General features: G+C 35.7%; 3 protein-coding genes across 4 annotated transcripts; 2 read left to right on the top strand and 1 right to left on the bottom strand.

Annotated features, from left to right (window-relative positions):
• The first annotated feature begins 13,793 nt into the window (after positions 1-13,793).
• Positions 13,794-17,429, top strand: LOC112715094 (pentatricopeptide repeat-containing protein At1g62350). Of its 2 annotated transcripts, none has more exons than XM_025766850.3 (2): positions 13,794-14,315; positions 16,720-17,429. In XM_025766850.3, exons 1-2 carry the CDS (start codon positions 14,025-14,027, stop codon positions 17,125-17,127), a joined length of 699 nt encoding a protein of 232 aa, XP_025622635.1. In that variant the 5' UTR covers positions 13,794-14,024; the 3' UTR covers positions 17,128-17,429. The 2 variants fall into 2 exon arrangements, with proteins under 2 accessions (XP_025622635.1, XP_025622636.1); XM_025766851.2 differs by having other exon boundaries at positions 13,882-14,297.
• On the top strand, positions 17,429-18,925 carry LOC112715093 (photosystem II reaction center proteins PsbY, chloroplastic). The gene has a single exon (XM_025766849.3). It carries the CDS (start codon positions 18,212-18,214, stop codon positions 18,818-18,820), a length of 609 nt encoding a protein of 202 aa, XP_025622634.1. The 5' UTR covers positions 17,429-18,211; the 3' UTR covers positions 18,821-18,925.
• Positions 18,926-19,407: 482 nt separating this feature from the next.
• LOC112715091 (uncharacterized) lies at positions 19,408-26,870 on the bottom strand. The gene is made up of 6 exons (XM_029289588.2): positions 26,600-26,870; positions 25,111-25,178; positions 24,275-25,019; positions 21,221-23,902; positions 20,361-20,415; positions 19,408-19,823 (listed from the first exon to the last, which is right to left on the bottom strand). Exons 1-6 carry the CDS (start codon positions 26,745-26,747, stop codon positions 19,685-19,687), a joined length of 3,837 nt encoding a protein of 1,278 aa, XP_029145421.1. The 5' UTR covers positions 26,748-26,870; the 3' UTR covers positions 19,408-19,684.

Genomic DNA, 26,870 nt, shown 5'->3' with positions numbered 1-26,870 from the left:
ATAAAATGCTGTACAGAGGACTTCGGATGGCCAGGGAAAAGTATGTTGGTAACGAGAAGGCGCAATATGGGAAGTTGCGTGACTATCTAAACGAGATACACCGGTATGAGGTTATTTTATTTCAAAGACTAACATTATGTTAATTCTCGTTTGATAAAAGTAACTTGCTGTGATATGAAAAAATATTAGAATATTGTTAGTGATCTTAGTGAATTATGGTGTAATTCTGGTTTACACAGGAGCAATGAAGGTTCATCTGCACTGTTGGCAGTGGAGCCTATACCTCAATCTCCTCCTTTATTTGATAAGTTGTATATTTGCTTAAATGCCTGTAAAAGGGGGTTCAAGGCTGGATGTCGCCCTTTGATAGGTTTAGATGGATGCTTCCTGAAGGGTTTTTATGGGGGACAATTATTGTCAGCTGTAGGACAAGACGCGAACAATCATTTTTATGTGATTGCGTATGCAGTAGTTAACAGTGAGATGAAGGCAAGTTGGAAATGGTTTCTGCAGTTGTTACAAGATGATCTTGGGCAATGCACTGCCGATGGTTGGAACTTCATTAGTGATCAACAGAAGGTATCCCTGAACTAGCCTTAGTGTATGTTATGTTAACTAACTAAATGCATTGTATCCTTCATGGTTTAATGACTGTTAACTATGTTTTTTGTTACCATAACAAGCATGTTAATGCATATTATTTTCTGGTCTGTCTGAACTGTAATGCAGGGTCTTCTACCAGCACTGAAGGAGGTCATGCCTAACGCCCATCACAGAAACTGCGTTAGGCACATCTGGAAGAATTTCACAAACAAATACAAGGATACACAGCTTAAGAATGTGGTGTGGGCTTGTGCCAAAAGCTCAACCGTTGCAGAGTTTAATGATAATATGCAAAGGCTGAAGAGAATGAATGAGGACGCGTGGGCTTACCTTGCAAAATTGGATCTAGGATGCTGGACTAAGTCAAAATTCAGCCACTACCCTAAATTGGACAGTATCACCAATAACATGACAGAGGTGTGGAATGCCAAAATAGTACACTATAGGGGAAAACCTATACTCACAATGCTAGAGGAGCTCAAATGTTACATTATGCGAAGGATGGCATAACACAAAAAGGCCCTAAGCATGTACACTGGGGTAGTTGCTCCTGTACAACAAAAAAGGATGGAAGCAATTATGAAGGACACCAAGCACTGGACTGCTCAATGGACTGGTGATGATGCTAGACAGGTATTTGAGGTGCAAATGCACATGAAGAAGCTGAGGGTGCACTTAGGTAATAGCACATGTACATGTAACATGTGGCAACTTACATGTATAACACTCTAAGTTATGCATTTTTAGTTATTATTCTTACAAACTGTATATCTAATTGTTTTTTATAATCACTTATAGGAATTCCATGTGTGCATGCCATGGCTGCTATTGCTAAGAGGGGAGACAGAGCAGACACATATGTGCACAAGTGGCTGAAGATGGATGCCTTCAGAGCAACATATGGTCATTCCATTAGCCCTGTCAACAGTGAAGAGTATTGGGAGAAGTCTGGAGAAATAAGCTCAATCCCTCCCAAGATTAAGAGGCCAATAGGGCGTCCAGTAAAGAGAAGGAAACGAGATCCAGTAGAAGATGGAGCAGAGGATAATAAGGCAAAAAGGACCTTCCGAGTCACATGCGGAAAATGTGGAGAGACTGGCCACAATGCTAAGACCTGCAAGGGAGCTCCTAAGGCTGGAACTAATCCTAAAGGAAAGGTCAAAGAAAATTCCAAGGAAAAGTCAACTGCAACACAAGAAGAGGTTCAGGTTTCTCAATCGGCACCAGTAACTGAGGTATACATGAATAATACTTACATTCTTCTGCTAAATGTGTTACATTGTGCAGCCTGATATGTGTGATAACATGCTTAGGATTCAAGTTTTTGACATGAAATAGTTGTTGTGCTATAGAGACCAACTTGACATATAAATTAGTATTTAGGGACCTATTTGACTTATAGTAGCATTTTTAAAGGACCTATTTGACTTATAAAATACATCGTCAAGGATTTAATTGTCCTAATAAATTTGCTTACTTATGAGGTTACCCAGCCTGAGGCACCAACAAATCATACTTTACCAGACATAGGAATGAATGTGAATGCTGCAACTGTAAGTATGCTTCATAATATGTTTCACTATTAATTTCTAAACATTACTTACTAATATCTTATTTTAGAATACTCATAATTTTTTACAATTCAATAAGGGAATACAAAATCAGCCTCAGCAGCCTAGTAGACGTCCAAAGTAGACAATAATTAGGCCCAAGAGACAGGAAAGTGTGAGTGTTGAGACAATGGCAGCTGCAAGTAGTGGCACAACCTCCAGAATATTCAAATTCATTCCAACGCCCGGACTGAACCAATCTAAGAAGAAATGATGCTTTGGAAGAAACTTATTCTGAAATGGACCTGCTAGTGTTTACTCTTGTAATACTTTTGAGCACCACTTTACCTCAGTATGTGTATAAGGAAATAGACCTTCTTTATTTTGCTAACATTTTGAAACAATTTATGAACATCCTCTATGTTGATGCTACCTGATGTTAACATTCTGATGCATGTTATTTGAATAGTCTGGTTTGGATTATATATTATTTTTGGTTTAATCCACTTTGCCAATTTACTTTGCATACTTTGAATTCGATATAGACTAGCTTCAAGTTAGCTTCATTATCAACTTCTAATATTCATTTAACTAAAATGAGCCATTCAAATACAATATTTTTTTCAACAAAGATACAATGGCAATTGCTTAAATAACCACCACATAAATACAAAACATAATCACAACTATAAGTGCACCTATTATTACACTACTAAACAAGCTTAGAACACTGTCCTTCTTGAGTTTCGAACTATCTTCATTCCTCTTTATTAACATCTCCTCCAATTGTTTCACTCTCTCCTCCAAGCAATAATCCGAACTTGCAACAAATTCTTCACCCACGCATGTCTCCACAGAGGCCAATCTACCCCTTTCAACTACATCATCCACCAAATACCCAAAGATCTCATCAAACCATACAAAAAAATCACAATATCCTTGCTTTTCCTGCAATCAGAATAACAGAACATAAATCATCACATTATCAAAACTACAGCACCACAAAAATTTACTACTCTAAAGTACCTTGAATTGAGGACAGCCAAAGAATAGCCTATTCGGGTTTTCTGCTGTGCGAGACCTGGATATTATGGCATATGTCCTGCACTTACACTTCGGATGTTCTCCTCTTCTAAGTCGCCCCCTTCGGATGCCAGTCGAACCGCTGTCAACATTGAAGACATCATCCATAGTTCTCCGACCGCGTCTCCGACTTGCAACTGACGTGCTGCCTCCACTCGCCATCATCTTCTTCGAAGCCAAAAACTCTCTCTCACATACTAACATACATGGGTTGGAAGCACAGGGAGTAAAAAGTGAAGACCTAATTTCATGTTCATCCCCTTTATAACAGCGATGTCAGGTCCCTGTTCAAACGCTGCGTTTTCACACATTCTTATCATAAAGGTTAGGGACTAATCTGTCCAATTAAAAACGACGTCGTTTTGATAAGGCCTTAAACGACGTCGTTTTGACCACGTGTACAGGGACCAACGTGTCCTGAAAGCCTTTAACCTGACACGTCACACTCATCACCTCCACGTAGGAGAGAGAGTGTTCAGTTAACCGGCTAAACCTGGAGCAGGGACGTATATGGCACATATTTAATAATTTTGGGGACTGGGGACTTAGTTAATTTTCCTGGGGGACAAATCTGTCGTACGGCCAATTCCTTGGGGACCTATTTGGGGTATTACTCTAATTTCAATTCTATTTTTTCACATGTTATGCAAATACAAGTGCTTTTATAAAATATTTTTTCTCTTGCGGATACTCCTAACCGCCATCTTAGAGTTGACGTGAAGGCATTTCAATCACCCTCACTACCATCTCCGACCTCTTTTGTCTAGACTAAAGAGGTCGGAGATGGTAGTGGGGTTGCTAGAAGTGACTTCAGTCTAGCCCATTTACACACAATGGAAACATGTATTTCATAAGAACAAAAAAATGTTTCTTTTAATTATTGATTTCTTGTTAAAAACACATGTTTTTGATGAAAAATGTGTATAATCAATCATATAATTCTTTTTTTATAATAACATATTTATATATTACAAAATTTATCAATGTTAAATTATTATAAAAAAATTTATATAATTAAAAATGAATTCTTAAAATTTTTTATGAAAGATCTTATATTTAAACGATATATGAAAAAATAGAATTGAAATTAGTGCATCCAAGATATTGAAAATTTTAAATTTAAAAAAAATGAGAAAAAAAGTGGTGAAGGGACTAGTTTGGCGCGTGACATTCAATTTCATGAACTAAAATGAGTAACTTAATGCAAAGTGAGAGACTAATTTGGTACATCTATAAAATGATGACATAATGGACGACACGTGGACGAATACTGTTGCGACACGTGGCACAAATTAACATGTGGCCAAATAGCATTATGACACGTGGCACAACCATCCATATCAGCATGCCACGTGTGACTGGTCACCACATCATTATATCATTACACGTGGCCAGACCATGGAGTGACACGTGTCACTAACAACCCACCTTATCAAGCCATGCCATCACATCGTTAATGGAAAATAGATCAAGGACTAACGTAGTGCACTTTTGTCAATCTCATGGACGTAATTGGTGCAATGGAATCCTAGGGACGATTTTAGGGTACGACGCCAATCTCATGGACCATTTTGGAATTTAACTCGGTATTGGCAATAACAAACAAGTTTAGCAGAACTTGTGACAACTTCAAGTCATTAATTTCCAAGGAATGGGTGCATGGGTATGTAAGTGCATAATTAAACTACTATCTCTAGCATACTTTCAATTCTTAATAAATTTATTAATTACCACATAAGTATTGGATTTGGTGGCTACTATGCTAACCATGCAGGAGAAAGGAATAAGATGTCAAAACACACTAGTATTTGCCAGCTGTGTTTTCAGTACGCCATGTCTTTTTCAAGTTTGTTACAATTTTTATTTATTTTATCTTATTGTATAATTGGTGTTACTGACTTAACCCTTAACTATTAAATTCAACAATTCATATTGGAATGTGATACCAAAATTGAAGTTTTTGTTGAAACATTATCAAAAAGAATTTATGGGAAAAGTTGATGAAGGTCTAAAAAGGTATATGATTAATTGTATTTACTTTTTTTCTTTGTTTAATGGCATTTATTTTTATGATCTAATCTATACTTTTTATTTTAAATTTTTTTGTATCTAATAATATTCTAATACGTGAAGGTTTGTATTAGATTTTTTTATCTGTCAACGAGAGCAACATGCATTGGTATCTAGTTGTTTTTATTTGTGCAATCATCAAACAATTCTGCTAAATTCCTTATCGATTATTTCAAATAAAGAGGAAAAGAGATCGAGTATTGTAAAGCTGGTAAATTAACTTTCCCTATTTTCAGTTTTATGACATTTTTTAAAAGTTTTAAATAACATCCTTTATTTAATTTTTTTCTTATATGAATAGGCAAAATATCTGGAAGATATGCTTAAGTATGACTCGTTCTATAAATACAGCACTCCATTTTGGCCACAGATACTTGATTTTACATTTGTGGATATACTAGAAATAGGAGAACAAGCTCTTGGCTCGTAAGGAATATCTGTATTTGTGTTTTCCTCTTTGAAATATTTATCTGCATAAGCTAACCCTGTCTTATTTAATACAGTAATAATTGTGGGGTATGGGTGGCAACCTGGATGACAAACTACAAGAAGACATATTGTTATACAATAAATGTAATTTTTTTTTTTTTGCTTAAAAAAAATAGTACCTCATTTACTAATGTGTATGGTTTTGTTGGTAACCTAAAATATTTATGTTTTTTAGGTTAATGATAGTACGAGAATGCGACTTATGTTGGATTTGATTCTAAGGCCCCACAATTTAATGCTGCATAATGTCATTAACTCTGCTTCTAAGAATTACAATAAGTATAAACAAAAAGATTCAAACAATAACTATATTTTCTATGGGCTCTTTTTGAAAATTGATGTTTCTGTCTTTTAGTTCAATTATATTTGAATTTAGATGAAGCTTAATTTTCATTCTAACATTTCTATTTCTTGAACTACTTCTGTGTTGTAAGGTAGACAAATTCTCATATTTAGAATAATATTAAAAGTTACTAGTAATATATAGGTATAAATAAATTACTAGTTATTGTATAAAGTATAAACAACAAACGGAAGCTGATATTACAGAGGTTTATTAAGAATGTGTAGTTAAATAAATTCAGTGCTGCCAATTAATTGTTGGTGAATGTAATTGAATAAACAAAAGCAGTTTCTGAATCTGTAATAAAAACCAAAAAGTTGAAACTAACTCATCAGAAAAGCTATATGTATTAACGAAGTAAATCTTAAAAAGAGTTATCTAATCTTTCTATTTAGTTATTACTGATGACGAGGAACAAGAATGTGGCTAATTATATTAAAGAAAGGTCAAGCCCAAACAAGTTTTCATTATTGATTCATATGAACCATTAAACCATTTATTCTTTCTTTTATCAATTATTATATCGTGTCCTTTTTGAACTGGAATTATATTATAGCTTTGACTAAAGAGCAAAGCTTCAAATAGATATTTATTACCAAGAAATTGAACAACATTATAAATTGCTGATGGCTTATTCTACAAACTCATTAACTGATACTCTTCCTCTCTTCCATAGCATCATTCTAAGCGATTTCCATCACTTGCCACAAAAAATATCAATTTCATTTGCATATGATATCAACTTAATGTGCCAACTCAGTTTACTATTGTCAGAGATAAATTTAGGTCTAACATGGGTCACAAATTAAAATTTGAGTAGTTATTTTTTGGTATAATGCAATTTAAAGAGCCATTTTGGTATATATCTTTAGAATGAAAGAAAAAAAAAATCTTACATAATGACATTAATAAGGATAGTAAGTTGTTTTACTTTTACAATATCAAAGAGTTACATATATGCTACAAGCTTTGTAGCAAGACAGTAGTTAATGAACATGCAGCAATTTTTACATACAAATTAACATGCAGCAATTTTTACACACAAATTAACATTAAAAAAAAATATCTAATCAAGACGGAATAAGCTGAAAGCTTCCTCAAAGTGCAGATCAATGCCCTCAGGAGCTAATGAACATTCACATATGCTTTTTACTTTGTTAATCTGCATATATTAATATAAACGGATAATATTAGTATGAAACTTGTAAAAATCACTCTTTGATAGCATTATGAAATATGGACTATAAGAGAAGAATTAAAATAACCCTATAATGAAAATTAAAAAAAAAACTTTTTATATGGATTATAAGAGAAGAATTAAAATATCTAAGCCAAAAAAAAAAATTCCCCTTCTCCACCGTAAAAAAAATGAAAATCACAATTCACATTATGCAATAGTCAATATGCACCTCAAATTGCAATATAATAATAAGTTTGATTTTTATTTTTTTTAAAATTATGAAAAATGTTATGAAAATAAAGATTAGAGTTTGGAAAGGGAAGAAAGATAAAAGAGGATTGAGAGTATAAGGGATGACTTTATTAATGATTGGTATGTGTACAAAACTCTAAAAGGGAGCTATTTATGGTCAAGAGTCTAACTTCTAGCTGACTTAGCTAAGTTGAGTGATTCTATCTATTTGAAATTTAAAATACAGTTACAATCTAGGACATTCATAACAGATATATTTATAACACTCTCCTTGGATGTTTCTAGTGGTAATACGTTAGATAGCTGTCTCATTCAAAACCTTACCAAAAAAAATCCAGTGGGATAAAAACCATGGTGAAGGAAAAGAGTACGGTTTGTATTACTCTCCCTAATAATTACATCACTTGATATCTCTTAGTTGGCGCATCCCAGTCTTGTATACTAGCTTCTTAAATATTGAAGTAGGTAGTGCTTTAGTGAACAAATATGCTAAATTATCATTGGAACGAATTTGTTGAACGTTTATATCACCACTTTGTTGAAGATCATGAGAGTAGAAGAACTTTGGTGAGATATGTTTTGTTTTATTTCCTTTGATGTATCCCTCCTTTAGTTGATGTATGCATGTAGAGTTATCTTCGTATATGACTGTAGGTATTTTTTTCATCGGTAAACCACACATATCTTGAACATGTTGGGTGATTGACCTATGCCAAACACATTCTCGAGTTGCTTTATGAATTGCCAATATTTCTACATGATTTGAGGAGGCTGCGGCTATAATTTGCTTTGTTGAGCACCAAGATATAGTTGTTCCTCCACTTGTGAATAGATAACCTGTTTGTGACCTCCTTTTATGCGAATCAGAAAGAAAACCTGCATCTGCATATCCAACTAATTACAATATTGTTTCATTAGTTAAATAAACCTTTATTAATAGATCCTTGAAGGTATCTTAATATATGTTTGACACCATTCCAATGTCTTCTAGTCGGACAAGAACTAAATCTCGATAACAAGTTTACTGAAAATGCTATATCTGGTCTTGTATTGTTAGCGAGATACATTAGCGCACCAATAGCACTAAGATAAGGTACTTCAAGACCAAAGATCTCTTCTTTACTTTCACAAAGTTGAATGGATCTTTATCCACATCTAATGATCTCACTACCATTGGAGAGTACTCAATGGGTATGCCTTATCCATAATTTTTTCAAAAATTTCTCAGTATAAGTTGACTGATGGATGAATATATCATCCTTCAAGTGTTCAATTTATAAATCAAGGAAAAATTTTGTCTTGCTAAGATATTTCATTTCAAATTCTCTTTTTAAATAATCCACAATTTTTGGAATCTTTTTGGGTGATCCAAGGATGTTTAAATTATCAACATATACTGTAATAATAATAAATTTGTATTCAAATCTCTTTATGAACACACATGGACATACACGGTCATTTTTATATCCATCTTTCAATAAGTATTTACTCAGACATTTATACCACATAAGTCCGGATTGTTTTAATCCATACAAGGATTTTTGAAGTCTTACTTAACAAATTTCTGGAGAATTATTATATGCTTCAGGCACTTTGAATTCTTCAGAGACTTTCATATAAATTTCTTTAAAAAGAAGGTGATTCAATCCCAATTTTTTCTTGTGATAGTCTTGTAATTAAAGGGTGTCAAGGGAGGTCTTATGGAAAGTTTTGGAAAGAAAGAGAGTAAGAATCGCATATATTCGTGCAATTAAAGACATGTATGATGAGGCTACAATTAGTGTGAAGACTTAAGGTGGTGTGACAGAAAAATTTTCTATTGGTATAGGATTACACCAGAGATCATCCTTAAGTCCATACCTTTTCATATTAGTCTTGGATGTACTCACAGAGCATATCTAAGAGCATGTGCCATGGTGCATACTTTTTGTCGATGGAGAGAAGCTCTAGAAGTGTATAGTCTGCGCATAAACTGTAGCAAGATGGAATCTATGGAATGTATGGCCGCCGAAGGAAAAATCCTAATATTTGATATAAAGATTGGAGAAAATATCCTACAAAAAATTAAAAGTTTTAAGTATCTTGGGTGCATCATACAGGATAATAGAGAGATTGAATATGATGATCCAAACAGGTTGGTCAAAATGGTAGAGTGCGTCTGGTTTTATATGTGACAAAAAAGTGTCTTTAAAACTTAAAGGTAAATTTAATCACACTACTATCAGACCGGCTATACTTTATGGTACAAAGTGTTGGGCGGCTAAAAATGAATACGAACATAAGTTAAGTGTGGCAGAGATGAAGATATTGATATGGATGAGCAGTCATACGCGATTGGATAGAATAAGGAACGAAGATATAAAAGAGAGAGTTGGAGTAGCACCTATTGTGGAAGAGATGGTAGAATCGCGTGTCAGATAGTTTGGACATATGAGAAGAAGACCGACAGAGCATCCAGTCAAGAGGGTGGATGAGATGGAAGATGAAGAAGGGGTGAAGGCAGAGGAAGACCTAGAAAGACTATCCATGAGATGGTCAAATGAGATATACATGTAAATGATCTCTTTGTAGACATGATATATGATAGAGCTCAATGACATCGTTTGATTCATGTAGCCGACCCCACCTAATGGAACAAGACTTCGTTGTGGTTGTTGTTAATAATTGATTATATAAATTAACTGTTAAATTATATATTGGGATCACTTTGTCAAATAGAATATATATTTAGGATTTATTTTATCAAAAGAAAATATTAAAGTCTATTTTGTCAAAATCAGAATTTGTTAAATACCAAAATGGCTATTTACACGAAAAAAAAAGTAAAAATTTGAAGAAGAAAAAGGAGGAGGAAGAGAGAGAGAAATCGGATAAAAATAATTGGAGCAAAAATAAATAAAAAAAGATATGTAGAAATTAATATTTTTTCAAATCAATTTTTCATTCAAAATTTAAATTTTGAATGAAAAATAATTTAGAGATTAAACAGATCTGAAAAATAAAAAATAACAGAAAAAAAAGAAAGAAGCAAATAAAAAAAGATACGTAAAAATTAATATTTTTTCAAATCAATTTTTCATTCAAAATTTAAATTTTGAATTGCTATAATTTAGAGATTAAAGTTAAACAGATCTTAAAAATAAAAAATAACAGAAAAAAAAGAAAGACGCAAAGGAAAAGCACAAAAATTTCAAAGATTCAACCATTATGAAAAATAAAAAATAAGAGACCAAGAAGCAAAAAAATAAATGAAAAAGACAAAAATAAATTAAATCAATATATGGACATCAATGGCTATGTATGTATAAGCATAAGCTAAAGCAATAACGGCACATGATGAATGATATACACAGCATGAATAGTTGCACCATCTATCCTTCGTAAACTTTGACATGCTGAAATTTTACTAACTTAAAATCTTCTATTAGAAGAACAGTAATAAATTATACGCTGATTACTTATTTTTAGTGTACACCTAATTATTTAAACATTTAAAAAAAATAGTTTAAAATTTTTAATTCAATTCTTTTTGTTTCGAATTAAAAAAATAGTGTGAGATCAATTCTCTCAAACATTCAATTCAATTCTTTTTTATTAGAGTTTTCAAACACACTTAGTTGAAGAGAATAATTTAACTGAATTCTTCTTAAATAAAGATTTTAAATAAAATACTAAAATTAATTATTAATATTATGACGGTGACTAAAATTAATTTCTAACACAACCGTAATAAAATTTAATATAATTTAACTAAATATATCAAATTAAAATATAATTTAAATATAAATTTAACATAATTAACAAACACAAAATTTTTAACATATAAATTAAAATAATATAAAATATAAAAATTTTCAACAAATACTAAGAATGAATTAGGATTATATATATATATATATATATATATATATATATATATAAAAGAGCATTTAAATAAATTCTCCTTCACGATAATTTCACAGATTTTCAATAATGTAAGTATATCAATTTCCATTCTCTACCCCATTTATTTGCAAGAGCAGATCTCCATCTCCATAAAAATTTGCAAATTGTGTTAGTCTTTCACATAAATAATTCCCACAAATACTTTTCAATGTGAGTTTTTTTGCCATTTCTTTTTATAATAATATAAAAAATAAATTCTGATAGACAAACATATCGAATAAATCTCCATAGTGGTCCCTAAGATTTACGCATTACTTAATGTGGTCTTCGAGATTCCAATTTCACTATTGTAGTTCCCTAGATAGAACTTCGGACACCATAGTAGTTCTTGAGCATCTTTCTGGCGAAGAGTCAGCTATTGCAGTGTTGACGTGGCATCACTTTGCTATGTTGAACCCAGTTTGGTCCCTCCTTCTATGAGCCACTTAGTTTTGGCACTGCTACCACTGCTAGAGTCCCATTTTTGGTGCCGCTAGGAGGGGTGTACGTGAGGAAGAAGAGGAAGAATAGTGTGTCCAGATTTAGGAGGGCGTTGCAAAGGAGCGTGCCGGAAAAGAAGCAGTTGTCGGTGGTGCTGGTGTTGAACTTCGTCGAGAGGAAGGAGGTTTAGGCTTGCGAGGGAAAGTCGGCGATGGTAGGGCAGTTAACATAGTGAGAGGAGAACAACGTGCAGTGGGCGATGGGGAAGGCCGGCGAGGACAGGGTACACGTGGTGGTGTTGGAGGACCAGGGCACCATAGTGGTCCCTGAGCATCTTTCCAGTGAAGAGTTAGTTATCACAATGCTGACGTGGCATCACTTTGCCATGCTGGACCCAATTTGGTCCCTCCTTCTCCGAGTCACTTTGTTCTAGCGCTGCTACCACTGTGGGAGTCTCGTTCTTGGTGCCGCTGGGAGGGGTGTATGTGAGGAAGAAGAGGAAGAATGGCGTGTCGAGATTCAGGAAGGCATTTTAGAGGAGCATGCCAGAAAGGAAGCGATCGTGGATGATGTCGGTGCTGAATTTTGTCGGGAGGAAAGAAGTTCAGGCTTGAGAGGAAAAGCCGACGACGGTAGGGGCGATTGACGTAGCAAGAAAAGAGGAATGTGCAGTGGGTGCTGGGGAAGGTCGGCGAGGACAGGGTACACGTGGTGGTGTCAGACGACCAGAGCACCATAGTGGCCTCTAAGCATCTTTCCGGCAAAAAGTCAGCTATCGCAGCGCTGATGTGGCATCACTTTGCCACATTGGACCCAAGTTGGTCCATTTTTCTCCGAGCCGCTTAGTTCTGGCGTTGCTACTGCTGCCGGAATCCCGTTCTTGGTGTCGCTGGGCGGGGTGTACTTGAGGAAGAATGGTGTGTCCAGATTCGAAAAGGCGTTTCAGAGGAGCGTGCTGGAAAAAAAGCGGCCATGGGTGGTGCCGATGCTAAACTTCGTCGAGAGGAAGAAAGTTCAGGCTTGCGAGGGAAAGCTGTCGACGGTAAGAGCAGTTGATGTAGCGAAAGGAGAGCAATGTGCAATAGGCGCTGGGGAAGCCAGCGAGGACAGGGTACACGTAGTAGTGTCGGAGGACCAGGGTTGGTTGTTTGTTAGGATTTACGACTGTTTCAACGACCCTGACGCCTCGGAGTTCCTGATGGAACATCTTTATCTTGCGGTCCATAACGAACTTCAGGGTTTGTTCTGGGAAGCTGAAGAAGAAAAGGATAAAAATGACAATTCAAGTGTTTCTGTTGCTGAAGTTGCTACTGAAGTGAAAACACTGAGGGAGATGCAAGTGAAGATTCGAGCTCTTACTCTACAACCGTAGCGGTTAAGAAGGTAATGTTTTAGGTGGAGGGAATGGAAAGTAGGAGGTGTGGACTGTGGAAATTTTTTGCTGAGGACCCCAAAGACAACCTTGACCTTTCTAGTTCCGATAGATTTGCATTTTTCTATGGATGATGCTCTCAGTATTAGCAATGTCAATGCTGACTCCATTGTTAGCAGAAGGTGTCTACTATTATCGAAATTGAAGCATAAAAAAGGTATGGTCAAGATAGGAGATTATTGCCGTAAAAAAAGAAGAAGAATAGTGAAAAAATTCTCTAACGTGACAAAATAATGTCACATGAGCACTGTGATAACTTACTCATTGTCAAAAAAATTAAAATACCGAAAATCACATTTAATAATCTTACAAATCTCAAAAACCACTTAGAATTTACTCCAAAAATATCCAAATACTAAAAATGATGAAAAGTTGTCAAATTTCATTTCTAATATAAGTATCTAACCTAATTTAATTTGAATCTCTAATTGTATTCCACTCTTTCTCAAATCCCCCTTGCACAGTCACCAAAAAAAAAAAAAACCCTTGCCCACCCCAACTTCAAAATCCCGAGAAAACAAAAACCCTCCCAAAGCTGCTGAATTTTCCTCACTTGAAAAGGAAAAGGAAAAGGAAAAGAAAAATCAAAACCCCTCACCAGGTGCAGCAAAAGAGAAAACAATCAACCATCAAAGCAGCAGTGCTCGTATCATCATTATGCTGCGTCGTGCAGTACGAAGAGCTGCTTCTTTGGCCACCCGAACCGCCTTACACCCTCGCCAGTTCGTTTCCGGTTCGGCGTCCAAACCAAGCCTGTCCATATGGAGGCGCAAGAAAGAGATGGGCAAAGAAGCCCTCATCGCCGCTAAAGAACTCAAGCGCCTTCGCTCCGATCCGCTCCGCCTCGACCGCTTCGTCGCGTCGCACGTCTCTCGCCTTCTCAAGTCCGACCTTGTCGCCGTCCTCGCCGAGTTCCAGAGACAGGACCAGGTCTTCCTCTCCATGAAGGTTTCTTCTTCTTCTTTTTTTATTTATTTTTATATGATGCAACTTCGTTACTCGTACGGTTATTAGGTTAGAACTTGATTTGATTTTCCTCCTGAATATGACGAAAGTTTGCGATTTTGCTCACCTAAAACCACGTTGGTACAGTTTCTTTGGTCTTTTAGCTTACAATTGAGAGGGAAATTCGATTCAGTATGCAGGTTATGGAGACTTTGAAACTTAAGGTAGTTAGTGAGAGTTTGAGACTGTTTCCAGTTCTTCATTTAGTTGTATTGCCATTGCTACGGATGGTTAGTTTTGTTTAGGAATTTTTGAATTCTCCTTGGATAAGTGTGGGCGTATGATATTATTAAATGTGATGATATTTCGTTTTAGAGAATTAGGGAAGATGGAGGGATAAAGAATGCAATGCCCTTTGGGTTGTCATAGAACCACTTATCCTAAAAGTTTATGCGGTTAGATAGAGGCTTATGAATGGTTATATATCTAATATGTCTCTCACACAAGATTCCATTTTGGGATTAAAGCATGAACTAGCATAGGTCCATTTTTGGAATAACAAAGATCAAGCTATAGACCTATTGTTCAATAGAATCTTTGATACCCAGAACCATTTATCGCAGAAACTTAAGTTGTTACATAGAGGCACATTAATGATTATATATTCTAATATAGGTGTCTTCAGTATTCGTAGTGATTTGGTGCAATTTGTCGGAGAGAAGTGGTAGAATCATAAGGAAATCTTCTTTTGTCAACAAAGAAAGGGAATAAGTTGTAATTTGTTGTCATACTGACTTATATGGGATGTGCTGAGGTGGTCTTAGCGTAGTTTTGATTCCCGAGCCCCATTTTTTTTGGTTTAATGTGTAAAGAATGATTTATTTAAGATTTCAATAGTGTCAGAACATAATGGTATAGTATACGTTATTGTCTGCCCTAATTGGTTTGAGTGTAATTCATGCAACTTCAATGGTAGATTTTTCAGACAAGCAAGTTTTTTGGGAAAGGATTAGATGCTTAGCCTCTATTTGGTGTAAAGCTCATTATTAGACTTTCCCTCTCATATCTGTTGAGTGATTGGGAAGTGACACTTTAGAATTGACTTTTTCTTTTATTTCTTTTTTGTTTTTCTTGCTCTTGTAAGGAGGATTTCTTATCCTTCTATCTTTTTGTATTATTTTTCTCTCAGTCTAAAATCTTAATGATGCTCTTCTTTTATTAAAAAAATATTCAGTATGAAAGTATGCTCTTATATTTCAGTTCTGCAGCAATGATGTTTTTGCAATGGATTTGGCTCTATAACATTGTTTGATCATGCCTGTAAAATGTTATCTTTCCTTTACCAACAAATACTCAAATAGAGCAGTAATAATTTTGAGAAAAAAAAGAAAGAGTGCAGTAATAGTTTCTTGAGTTTGATGGAAGCTCGTAGAGTGTAATGATAGTTTGCGTTTGGTGGAAACTTAATTGATGTTGGTTCTGAAAATGCAAATTCTGGCTTGCTAGTATTTGAATGAGGCAGTAATTTCTGTTAGGCCTTTTAGAAATGCTAGTGGGTTTAAGTGGTCAACATTCACCTCTTCATTTAGAAGGTATAATTAAGTTTATTATTATTATTAATTATTTAGTAGTAGTAGTAGTAAGAGAACAAGCTTTTTCAAGGGGAAAAGGATTGTTTTCTCTGCTTATTTTTTATTGCAGTTGTTTTATTGAAGGAGGTTTTCGTAGGAGGGTTTTAGGGCAGTTATGGTGTTTGCTGTTTCTTTTTTCTTGTTTTCTTTGTGTATTCTTATGGAGAGTTTTTTCTTTCAATAACTTGTTATAGTTTTCCCATATCTATGTCTATGATAGTAATTTTAAATTTTAAAAGCTATTTTACCAAACGCAATTGTTGTTGCTTGTGCTTATTGAAAGCCATTTTTAATTTATTTTATCAAATATAAATGTTACAACTTTTAAAAAGCTATCTTTTAAAAGCTAGCTTTTATAAGCTACTTTTGAAAAGTTACCAAACTAAGCCTAAGTTTGATGCTATGGCAAGTTCATTGCTACAAGATGAACTGGAAGTTTATTTATTTTGAAATTTAATTTTGGAAATTGATTGTTCAGCTTCTTCCGTATACTAATTTCTTTAAGTCATTCGGGCAATATATTTGGTTGTATTGAAATTTGTTTCATGCTCTTAAATATTGCCTGTTTAGCCTCAGTGAAACTATGAGAGCAATTTATTTACCTTTTAATACTCATTTTAATTACTGAATACATGGTGATGAACTGATGATTTAGATTTAGTTACGGTATTTATTCTGATCTTTTGATCGGCAACGGCTAATGGTTGCTCATATTGAAAGAGTTTTGTCCTTTATTATATCTGTATGCTTTTTCTGACAAATCATTCATTTCTCAGTTGTATGATATAGTGCGCAAAGAAATATGGTACCGGCCAGACATGTTCTTTTACAGGGACATGCTTATGATGCTGGCAAGAAACAAAAGGGTGGAAGAAGCAAAGAGGGTATGGCAAGATTTGGAAAGCGAGCATGTCCTCTTTGATCAGCATACATTCGGAGACATCATTAGAGCTTTTCTAGATAGCGGATTGCTGTCTGAGGCAATGGACATATATGAAAAAATGAGACAATCCCCTGAGCCCCCTCTTTCACTGCCGTTTCGCGTGATATTAAAAGGGCTTCTTCCTTATCCAGAATTGAGAGAGAAAGTAAAAGATGACTTCTTGGAGATTTTCCCAGATATGATCATCTATGACCCCCCAGAGGACTTGTTTGAAGATCAATCAGGACCAGGATATAGATAAGAATTTGTTTATTTATTTAGTTTAAACTTAGTTACCTAGATTCTCTGGCATGTTGTACATTATCCTATGATAATAACGTGAAAATAGAGACAACGATTTTTGAAGCCTATGTGATGTTAGTAATAGGAAATTATTTTTGTTCTTTCCTTTAGAAACCCAGACTTTCCCCATTAAATCATTGTACATCTCAGCTTAACTAGGAACGGATGTGGATCATACATTACTTCATAAGCATAGGTCAAAAGATGGTGGCGAGTTATTCAATGAATACACACAAGATTTATGAAATTTTATTATTTTTATTTCTTTTGTGACAATATTGTTTAGACTGCTCGTTTTTATCTTGATTTTACTATTTGGTTAGATTATCCACTAACCTCAGAGTCTCACCACGGCCAATGTTTTCAAATTGCTGGAATCACAATTGGACCAAAGTGTAAACTTTTGAACTTGGATTAGTTTCATGCACTATGAGTATAAAGATATTTTAAGCAAATTCCCTCTTGGTGGCTTCTCTATTTTATTCAACTTACATTTTTCTATAAGAATAAAACAAACTACTCTTTAGTCCATTTATAAATTTTTGGTGAATTCTACCTTAAGCTACGGTTGACTTCATATTAGTTTATATAAATTAAATTATATTTTACAAAATATTCTTTAATAGTAATTATTACATATTAGAAAAAAAAAAGTTGTCGTTTCAAATTACAATGATAATATAATAATATACTTAATTAATATATATTTCTTATAAAAGAATTATATATACATGATATAATTCATTGTTAATGTATAAAAGAAAAAAAAAAGAAAAGTAAAAATAACAAAAGAGGGAAATGATATATTGCATTTTGTGCAAGCATGTGAAGTGATAAGAAGCTAAGGAACATGAGGTCCAAATGAGCCGAAATAGCATTGTTGTGATAAGAGAAGAATCCAGAGATGACAATCTCATTGGCCCAAAATTCTCCAACTAAGCCTTACCTTCTAATATTCCAAATCCTAGTCACAATTCAACACTCAAAGAAGTTTCCACTTGAGGTTCTCATCTAGCAAGAAAGCTTTCAGGTTCTCTCATCAAATGGCAGCAACAATAGCAACAATGGCCATGGTTAATGCAAAGTTCCTTAACACAAACTCACCCAAGTTTCCAAAGCCCACATCTTCTTCTTCAAGGCCCGCTTTTTCCCTCCTTTCCCTTGAGAACCTCCCAAAGGGACTTGCCACCACAAAAAGCTCCAATCCCGTCAACCTTTCAACTTCCATGGCAGGAACTGCCATAGCTGGTGCTATCTTCTCCACCCTTGGAGCCTCCGACGCCGCCTTCGCGGCACAGCAAATCGCCGACATAGCAGACGGCGACAACCGTGGGCTTGCACTGTTGCTGCCCATAATTCCGGCAATTGCATGGGTTCTTTTCAACATCCTGCAGCCAGCACTTAACCAGCTGAACCGCATGAGGAGCAGCAAAGGGGTCATTGTTGGGCTTGGGCTTGGGCTTGGTGGGCTTTCAGCATCAGGGATTTTGTGGACACCCGAGGCATCAGCGGCAGTTAGCAATGCTGCTGATGCTGCGAGTGACAACAGGGGTCAGCTTCTACTGTTTGTTGTGGCACCTGCAATTCTTTGGGTTCTTTACAATATCTTGCAGCCTGCTTTGAACCAACTCAACAGGATGAGATCTCAGTGACTCTCACCTTTTTTGTTCATGCTTCATCGAATGCTCTTTATTGTATCAACTCGCTTGTAACTTTGTATGTAATCACTGGATGAATGGATGCTGCATATTATCAAACTTTTCTTTTCTTTTCTTTCCAGTTTGAGTGCTGGGTCTTGTTCTTAAGACAATGTATATACTCATGAGCAATTAAAACATTAACAATAATGAGTTGATCTTTAATGAAAACACTTTGGTTATCACTGATCGCTTTATTTATATCATATTGCAAATATGTGAATCAAAACTTTGGAAACAATTTTCTAAAAAACACTACTTAGACTAATTGGTGTGACCTACTTCCTTGACCTCTTTCTCAGTCACTGTTCTAGACAGCATGTTGTTAGTGGTGTCTAATTTCACCGGAATATCTTCTAGTTCCTCCGGCGGATCTCGCGACTCTTCAAAATAATCTTGAGCTATTCCAGATGAATCTAATTTAGTCACTCTAGATTCATCTTCTAGTATGTAAATTTTCTGTTCCTTCTATTACAATGCTGTTTAGTTTATTTTACTCTTGTGAAACAGAAGGGATATTACACTTCCTAATGGTTTGCAAATGGCTCAAAACATCTTGCATCATATATCAATAAATTTGAAGTATTTTTGACAAAAGAGAGCACAGGTAATAGTGAAGAACTTCAACATCAATTTGTGTTTGGAAAGATGCTGAGAAGCAAAAAAGGAATTAAATTAAACCCAGTATCAGCAGCAACAAAAAATGGAGGCAACTAGATGCATGATCCATAAGTAAAAATAGAACACTAAAAAGGACCACAGTGCTGTGGTTAAGTGGTGTTTCTTCTGCCCTTTTCAGCTGAAACTTGAGATTACATGTTACTCAGCAAGGCTATCTGGAACAAACTCCGGTTGGCTTTCAGATTCTTCCAACTGAGATGCAGTTATTCTGGCCTTCTTATACCTGCTCGAACTTCTGAAAACATGATCAATCGGCTTCCCTTTAATGGTTGACATGCTGCACAATGTAAAATGCTTCATAACTCAATTTGCTGATATGTTAATTATGTAACATACAAATATGCCTGATGAAACTTTAACCAAAACATCGCAAAGCCTCTGAAACACCTACGGTTTGCTGCAATGATGTAATTATGGTGAAAGAGTGGAAGTTCATAATTTCAAACTAACCATTTTTTAGCAGCATGATCTTGCCAGCTATTTCCAAATGCCCCTTATAATTCTTTGTTTCATGATTATTCAGCATCATTTGATTAATCAAATGCCTTAGATTTCAGCATTATTATACTCAAAAGTGTAGCTATGCTTTGGTAATATGATAACCATAAATCCATAATCTTCTTTGTCAACTATAAGTTCGGCTTAAAGTCGGTCAAATTTAATACTAGAGTGTCAAGATTCAAGAATCTACACAATGAAAATAATGAGAGAGAGAGAGAGATAGAGAGAGAGAGAGAGAGAGAGAGAGAGAGAGAGAGGGAGGGGGGGACTTTGCTGCTTATAGCCGCAGCAGAAATACAATTCAGTACCGTACCTTTCATTAAAATCATTTTGTTCACCACTTTCCAGTCTTTTCCCACCATGTGAATCTGAACAAATTTTATTCAAAAAGATAATTAGTTCCAAATTTCAGGAAAGTACTATTTCTCTGCGAGTGAAATCGGCACAAGAATCATCAAGAACACTTATCATCAAGAACACTTATTCTAATTCTATATCACCAACTTTATGCGCACACAAAAACAGATGCAACAATCAGTATGGGTGAAGATGATATAACAATTAGCAGACAGGAATTTGAAGATATTAGAACCAACATGATGTTTAGGACTAGGTGAATATAAGATAAAAACACAGCTACCTCAAGTGTCCTCGTTAGTTGAAAGAAAAATATTGTCCCCAAAATAATCTATAAGAAAGAGGATAGTTGACTATGCTAAATGGTTTCATACCTTGGACATACAATATCTCGGAATAGAAACGGACAAGTCCTAATTACAAAAATCTGAATTGAATTTATCCATGGTGGCCATCCAATCATCACAAAACACTGACTAATTAAAATCATGAGAACATAACTTAAAAATGCTCAAAATACGAGGGGAAGAAACAAGCTTTTCTTCTCAACTTCCACGGATGACATCCGCAAACAATCAACCATAATAAATGAGCACCTAGATATTTCCAGCTATTAAAAAGAACATAGTAGGACAAAATTCAATAATCAATTTCCTACATGTTCAACTTCAGAATGATAAAAAAAATTATCAGTGTCAGAAACTTCATAATCCACAAGCATTAAAAAAAAGTTTAATGCAATGTATCATCTAACATAAAGGCAGATTCTCAATTACAATATGATATTTCAGATACAATTTGATTGTGATTCCTGACCTTCGCTGATATCACCATCTGAAAAATCAGACAAGAGTGAATTTGCAGATGGACTTTTAGTGCTGGCATCAGACATATCAACTTTATCTGCATCTTTAGAAGTGTCACTGCTATCATCTTTGAAGATTGCTCCTGATAACAAACTCTTCTTCTGATTTGTTTTACCCTTTACTTCCCTGGCATTATTCACTAAAGATTTTCCTGCTTTCTTGTGAATCACTTTCTTGGAACCTTTCATCGTTGGGCTTGATATTGGAAGATGATCTGCTGAATCCATACTTTTTCCGGAAGCATTGGCTCGAGGCTTTCCTTTTTCTCTAATTGAGGATAGATCACTGTTAGACTGACTAGACAACTTTGCGTCTCTTTTTGTCTTGCGCACATTTGGTACCATCTTATCAAGGTGACTTCTGTGCTGCACTTGCTGGGATGGAGATTGTTGCTCAACATTAACCCTGTCATCTTCCAAAGATGCTTCCAAATTCTTTTCATCTTTCTCTTCACATGAAAATGTTGAATCTTTAGCAGCATCATTAGCTTCAACAGGAGCCAGGTTGTCAATTCCTTCAGCAGTATTTGATGGAAACAGGGACACATTAGGGCTAGCAAGTGTTCCAATATCAGAAGATGGTGATGGCTTCTGACTATCATTAACATCATTTGTTAGCATATTTGATGAACTCTTTGATTTAGTGCTTTGCTTCTTGTTCGATTTCTTTCTGCGTGTCTTGTCCACATGTTCAGCATTGGCAATAGTTTCAATTTGTTCCAAAGGACCAGGATTATCAGCTCCAGAAGCATCATCCTTTTCAGTAGCTGAAACAACAGTGCCTTCCATCTCTGCTAAATCCATGCTTTTTCCGGGAGCACTGGCTCGAGGCTTTCCTTTTTCTCTAATTGAGGATATATCACTGTTAGACTGACTAGACAACTTTGCGTCTCTTTTTGTCTTGCGCACATTTGGTACCATCTTATCAAGGTGACTTCTGTGCTGCACTTGCTGGGATGGAGACTGTTGCTCAACATTAACCCTGTCATCTTCCAAATATGCTTCCAAATTCTTTTCATCTTTCTCTTCACATGAAAATGTTGAATCTTTAGCAGCATCATTAGCTTCAACAGGAGCCAGGTTGTCAATTCCTTCAGCAGTATTTGATGGAAACAGGGACACATTAGGGCTAGCAAGTGTTCCAATATCAGAAGATGGCGATGGCTTCTGACTATCATTAACATCGTTTGTTAGCATATTTGATGAACTCTTTGATTTAGTGCTTTGCTTCTTGTTTGATTTCTTTCTGCGTGTCTTGTCCACATGTTCAGCATTGGCTATAGTTTCAATTTGTTCCAAGGAACCAGGATTATCAGCTCCAGAAGCATCATCCTTTTCAGTAGCTGAAACAACAGTGCCTTTCATCTCTGCCTGCTGTATAATTCCCACTTCTGTACGATTTAAAGGGTTTTCCTCTGCTCCAATATCTCCCGATGCTGGATTAACATCGTTTGTAGGAATATTTGATGAACTTTTTGATTTAGTGCTTTGCTTCTTGTTTGATTTCTTTCTGCATGTCTTGTCCACATGTTCAGCATTGGCTATAGTTTCAATTTGTTCCAAGGAACCAGGATTATCAGCTCCAGAAGCATCATCCTTTTCAGTAGCTGAAACAACAGTGCCTTTCATCTCTGCCTGCTGTATAATTCCCACTTCTGTATGATTTAAAGTGTTTTCCTCTGCTCCAATATCTCCCGATGCTGGATTAACATCGTTTGTCATCATATTTGATGAACTCTTTGATTTAGTGCTTTGCTTCTTGTTTGATTTCTTTCTGCGTGTCTTGTCCACATGTTCAGCATTGGCTATAGTTTCAATTTGCTCCAAGGAACCAGGATTATCAGCTCCAGAAGCATCATCCTTTTCAATAGCTGAAACAACAGTGCCTTTCATCTCTGCCTGCTGTATAATTCCCACTTCTGTATGATTTAAAGGGTTTTCCTCTGCTCCAATATCTCCCAATGCTGGATTACAATCAGATGATTTAAGAGACTTTACAATAACAATCTTGCTATCAGAAGCATCAGTAGGGCCAATACCTTCCCCAACTGTTGTTTCTACATCTGAATCCTTATGTTTTCTTGTCTTTCTTTTCTTCTTCTCTGATTTTTCTATTCCAAGCACAACTTTTGAAGTCACATTTAAGTCATTGACGTTTGCATCTGTGTTATTCTGTTTAGATGGTGTGCACTCTTTTCTAGATGCACTCTCATCCAAATCCATATCTTTTCTCTTCCTTCTCTTCTTTTTCTCAGATTTTACAGGTTCACCCATCTCATTCCTATCAACAGGTTTTGGAGCCACATTTGATTCTTTGATATTTGCTTCAGTGTTATTATTCTGTTCAGATGGTGTACACTCTTCCAACTGCATTGGCTTAGGATCATCTTGTAATACTTCTCTTCTTCCTTCAGTTCTATCAGTCAAACCAACCTCACTTTCATTGCACAGGTCAAGAACAATATTCAAATTATCTTCATTCAACTGCTTGGGTTCCTTTGGCTCCTTTACACCAGAAGGTTGTAATTTTGTTTCAACAACAGTACGGTTGTTTACTTTAGATGGAATGCCTTCTAAGGATGCATCAGTTCCAATCTCCATTTTTTCAAGCGTAGGTTTGCTCATGCTGATATCTACCAAGGATAAAAAAAAAATAATAAAGGATCAGTAGATTTAGCATTTATTTATTTCAATTATTAATCTTTTTTATTAAAAGAAAAAGAGAGATTCAATAAAATGAGAAGGATAATACAAATTGGGGATAAGGGTTCCTCTATACAAAATCAAAACAAAACAAAAGATCTATCTATAAATCATAGCTTTCCAACCTCGCAACACGTCTATGAGGGAAAGTCCTCCATAAGGCATAGCCTTCCAATCTCGTAACATAGCTTTTCAATTATTACAAACATACATATCAAATTCATATTAATATGACACAAGTTTACCACCCAATAAGACAAGTATAATGTCTACTTTCAACCGTTCCTTGAGTAGTATATTACCTTTAGAGACTATACCATTTTCATAAACTTCCTCTTCAACACCCCCTTGAATGTTGGAAGGATATGCTTCTGCATCTTTCCTGAATGAAGTCAAATGTGTCTCATGAGAATTTGATGATCTCTTCTTCCCTTTCTTCTGCATAACATCAGCATCATGAATCAAAGATCTTTTACTTTTCTTCTGCTTATTTGTAGCACGTACAGGTTCAGAAGCCTCTTTCATTGACTCAGTACCAATGCCAATTGTCGCGTTATTATTATTGAATTCATTGTGCTGATGCTCCTTTAGAACTTCACTTTCAATGATTACTTCTTTAGTTGCATTTAATGAAGGGTCTGCCATAACCTCAATCTCCCTTTGAAGAGTATCATTGCCTGGCCTAAAAATAGAAGCATCATATTCCAGAGTATCATCTTCTTTCCTTGTACTCTTCTGTTTTTCCTTTGCACTAGACACAGATTTTGACATTTCATCTTCGCATACAACGTTATCATCCTTAACAGCTTTATCAGATGGATTCACAAAATCATGTTCTTCTTTCTCATCATTGATCAAACCAGTCAAGGCATTATCTGAATTGCCAAGAAGTATCTTCTGGCTATGAGAACCAGAACAATCATTTTGACCACGCTCGCCTAATGGAGAAGCATCCACACAAAGAAACCAGCTCTTGTTGAAACCATAGAAGGCACTTTTTACAAACATGGAATCAGATAGGTGATAAAAGTACCCTTTGCGCTTTACCTGCAAATTAGCAAAATAATGTTATAATCAATAGGAATACAACCATACCTTGACTAGCAAAAGAGAGTCAACAGGATCTACTACGATATACCTTCATTGCATGAATCTGTATCTGCCCAAGTTTGGGAAAGCATGATGCATGTTCTGACAAAATTCGCTCTGTATATAAAAAATTCATACATATGCCATGTACACAGAATGTCAGAACTCTGAAATAATTATGTGCATATTTAAGCAAGGATTAGAAAAGTATAGCGGAGAAGACAATAGCGAGTTATAAATGCTAGGAGATTTTAAATATAACAATGATTATGAAGTATATACTAGAGAAGCCTGCCTTTATGCACTTGAGGTTTCAAAAGCAATCTTAGAAGGAAAAGTCACACAGACAATATCAAATCCACTGCAAGAGGGATAGAAACTAAGGGTTGCTTAGACACTAACGACTTGAACAATACAATACTTGAGCTGTCTCCCTCGACGCAATATTAGTCAAAGTTTGACATCTATTTCACAAGTAGAATTAACACTCTTGTCATGTACGAATACAGAGATATCACAAAAGGAGGAACTAGTGGCTTTCTTCTTGAAGAGGTTCAGCACCTTGACACGCCCTTCCAAGGTGGTTGTTGAAGTAAAATTTATAACACCTTTAACAAGATCAGCCACTAAATCCAGAACCTTCATTATGTCATCTGCATAGAAATTCAAAGTAGTGCTGATGTTCAGAGATCCACGAGCTGGAAGTGTGTCCTCATGCAATGGGGCAGTAGCCAAAAGCTTCCCACGATAATTAAGATAAGCCGTGCTGTTGTGGTAACTAAAGCTTCCATAGTTGGGGTTCTCAACCGTGAGCAATATGCCCAAGGACACGTTTATTACCTCAACCGGGAAAACAACCAAACTCGCCTCTTTAACCTTAACCGACTGCAAGGTGACGGTAGGGTCCTTCTGCTTGAAGACAGTGAAGATCAAGATCACCAGGATCACCACCAACAAAATCACAATAGCAGCAGTGACACCACAGCATATCTTCATCCTTTTGGAACACCTCATGCAGCACGCCATGACAACTCTCAAAATTGAGCGATACAGAATTTCACAAAACTACTCAATGTGCCTAATCCAAGGAACACTAAAACCAAAACATGCATTGTACTTATAGGAACAGTTCTACTCTAAATATATACAATTAGGGCTGCAAGCATTTTTCGATAAAAAAAACTACTAAACCGGGCTTAACCATTCTTTTTTTATTATTTTTGTATTTGAAGATGAAAACAATGAACGAGACGGCTGATTATTCTTGTTTTTGCAGTTCCAAACTTCTAGACACACATTTTAGTTCGTTTCCTACACACAAAAACAAAAAACAAAGCAAGCATCTTTGGGGACACAACCTAGAAAACGAAGCTATCTATTTTCTCAAACATTGAGAGTGCTAATGCAGAACGTCGTAACAGCTGCACAAAGTCATAAACATTCAGAGCACTGTACTGGAGAAGGAAAAAAGTCTGCATTTGAAAAATAATAAACTCCGAAGAATGAAGAAAGAGAAAGTAAAAGTGTGAAAGGAAGACCTTTGAGGTCGGAGACCGTATCGTGATCGGAAACGAGGACGGCCAAGTGAGTGTCGAGGTTGGTGTCGATGAAGACGACGTTGGCGTCGTCTTTGTTTTCAGAGAGGGGTTTAGGTTTGGACTCCGAGTCACGAATCGGAGGGTCCATTATTGAGTGGCTCGGCGGAGCTGGTTTAGTGGTGAAGGGAAGCAATGGAAGGGAGCGCACGCAGAAACCCTGCTATGCCGGCATGTGAGGTAAGAATAATACGGAGGGTTTTTGTATTTTCCT

Source organism: Arachis hypogaea, chromosome 10 (assembly GCF_003086295.3).
Source record: "Arachis hypogaea cultivar Tifrunner chromosome 10, arahy.Tifrunner.gnm2.J5K5, whole genome shotgun sequence".
Classification (NCBI taxonomy): domain Eukaryota; kingdom Viridiplantae; phylum Streptophyta; class Magnoliopsida; order Fabales; family Fabaceae; genus Arachis; species Arachis hypogaea.
This window is presented reverse-complemented; position numbering and strand designations above follow the sequence as displayed.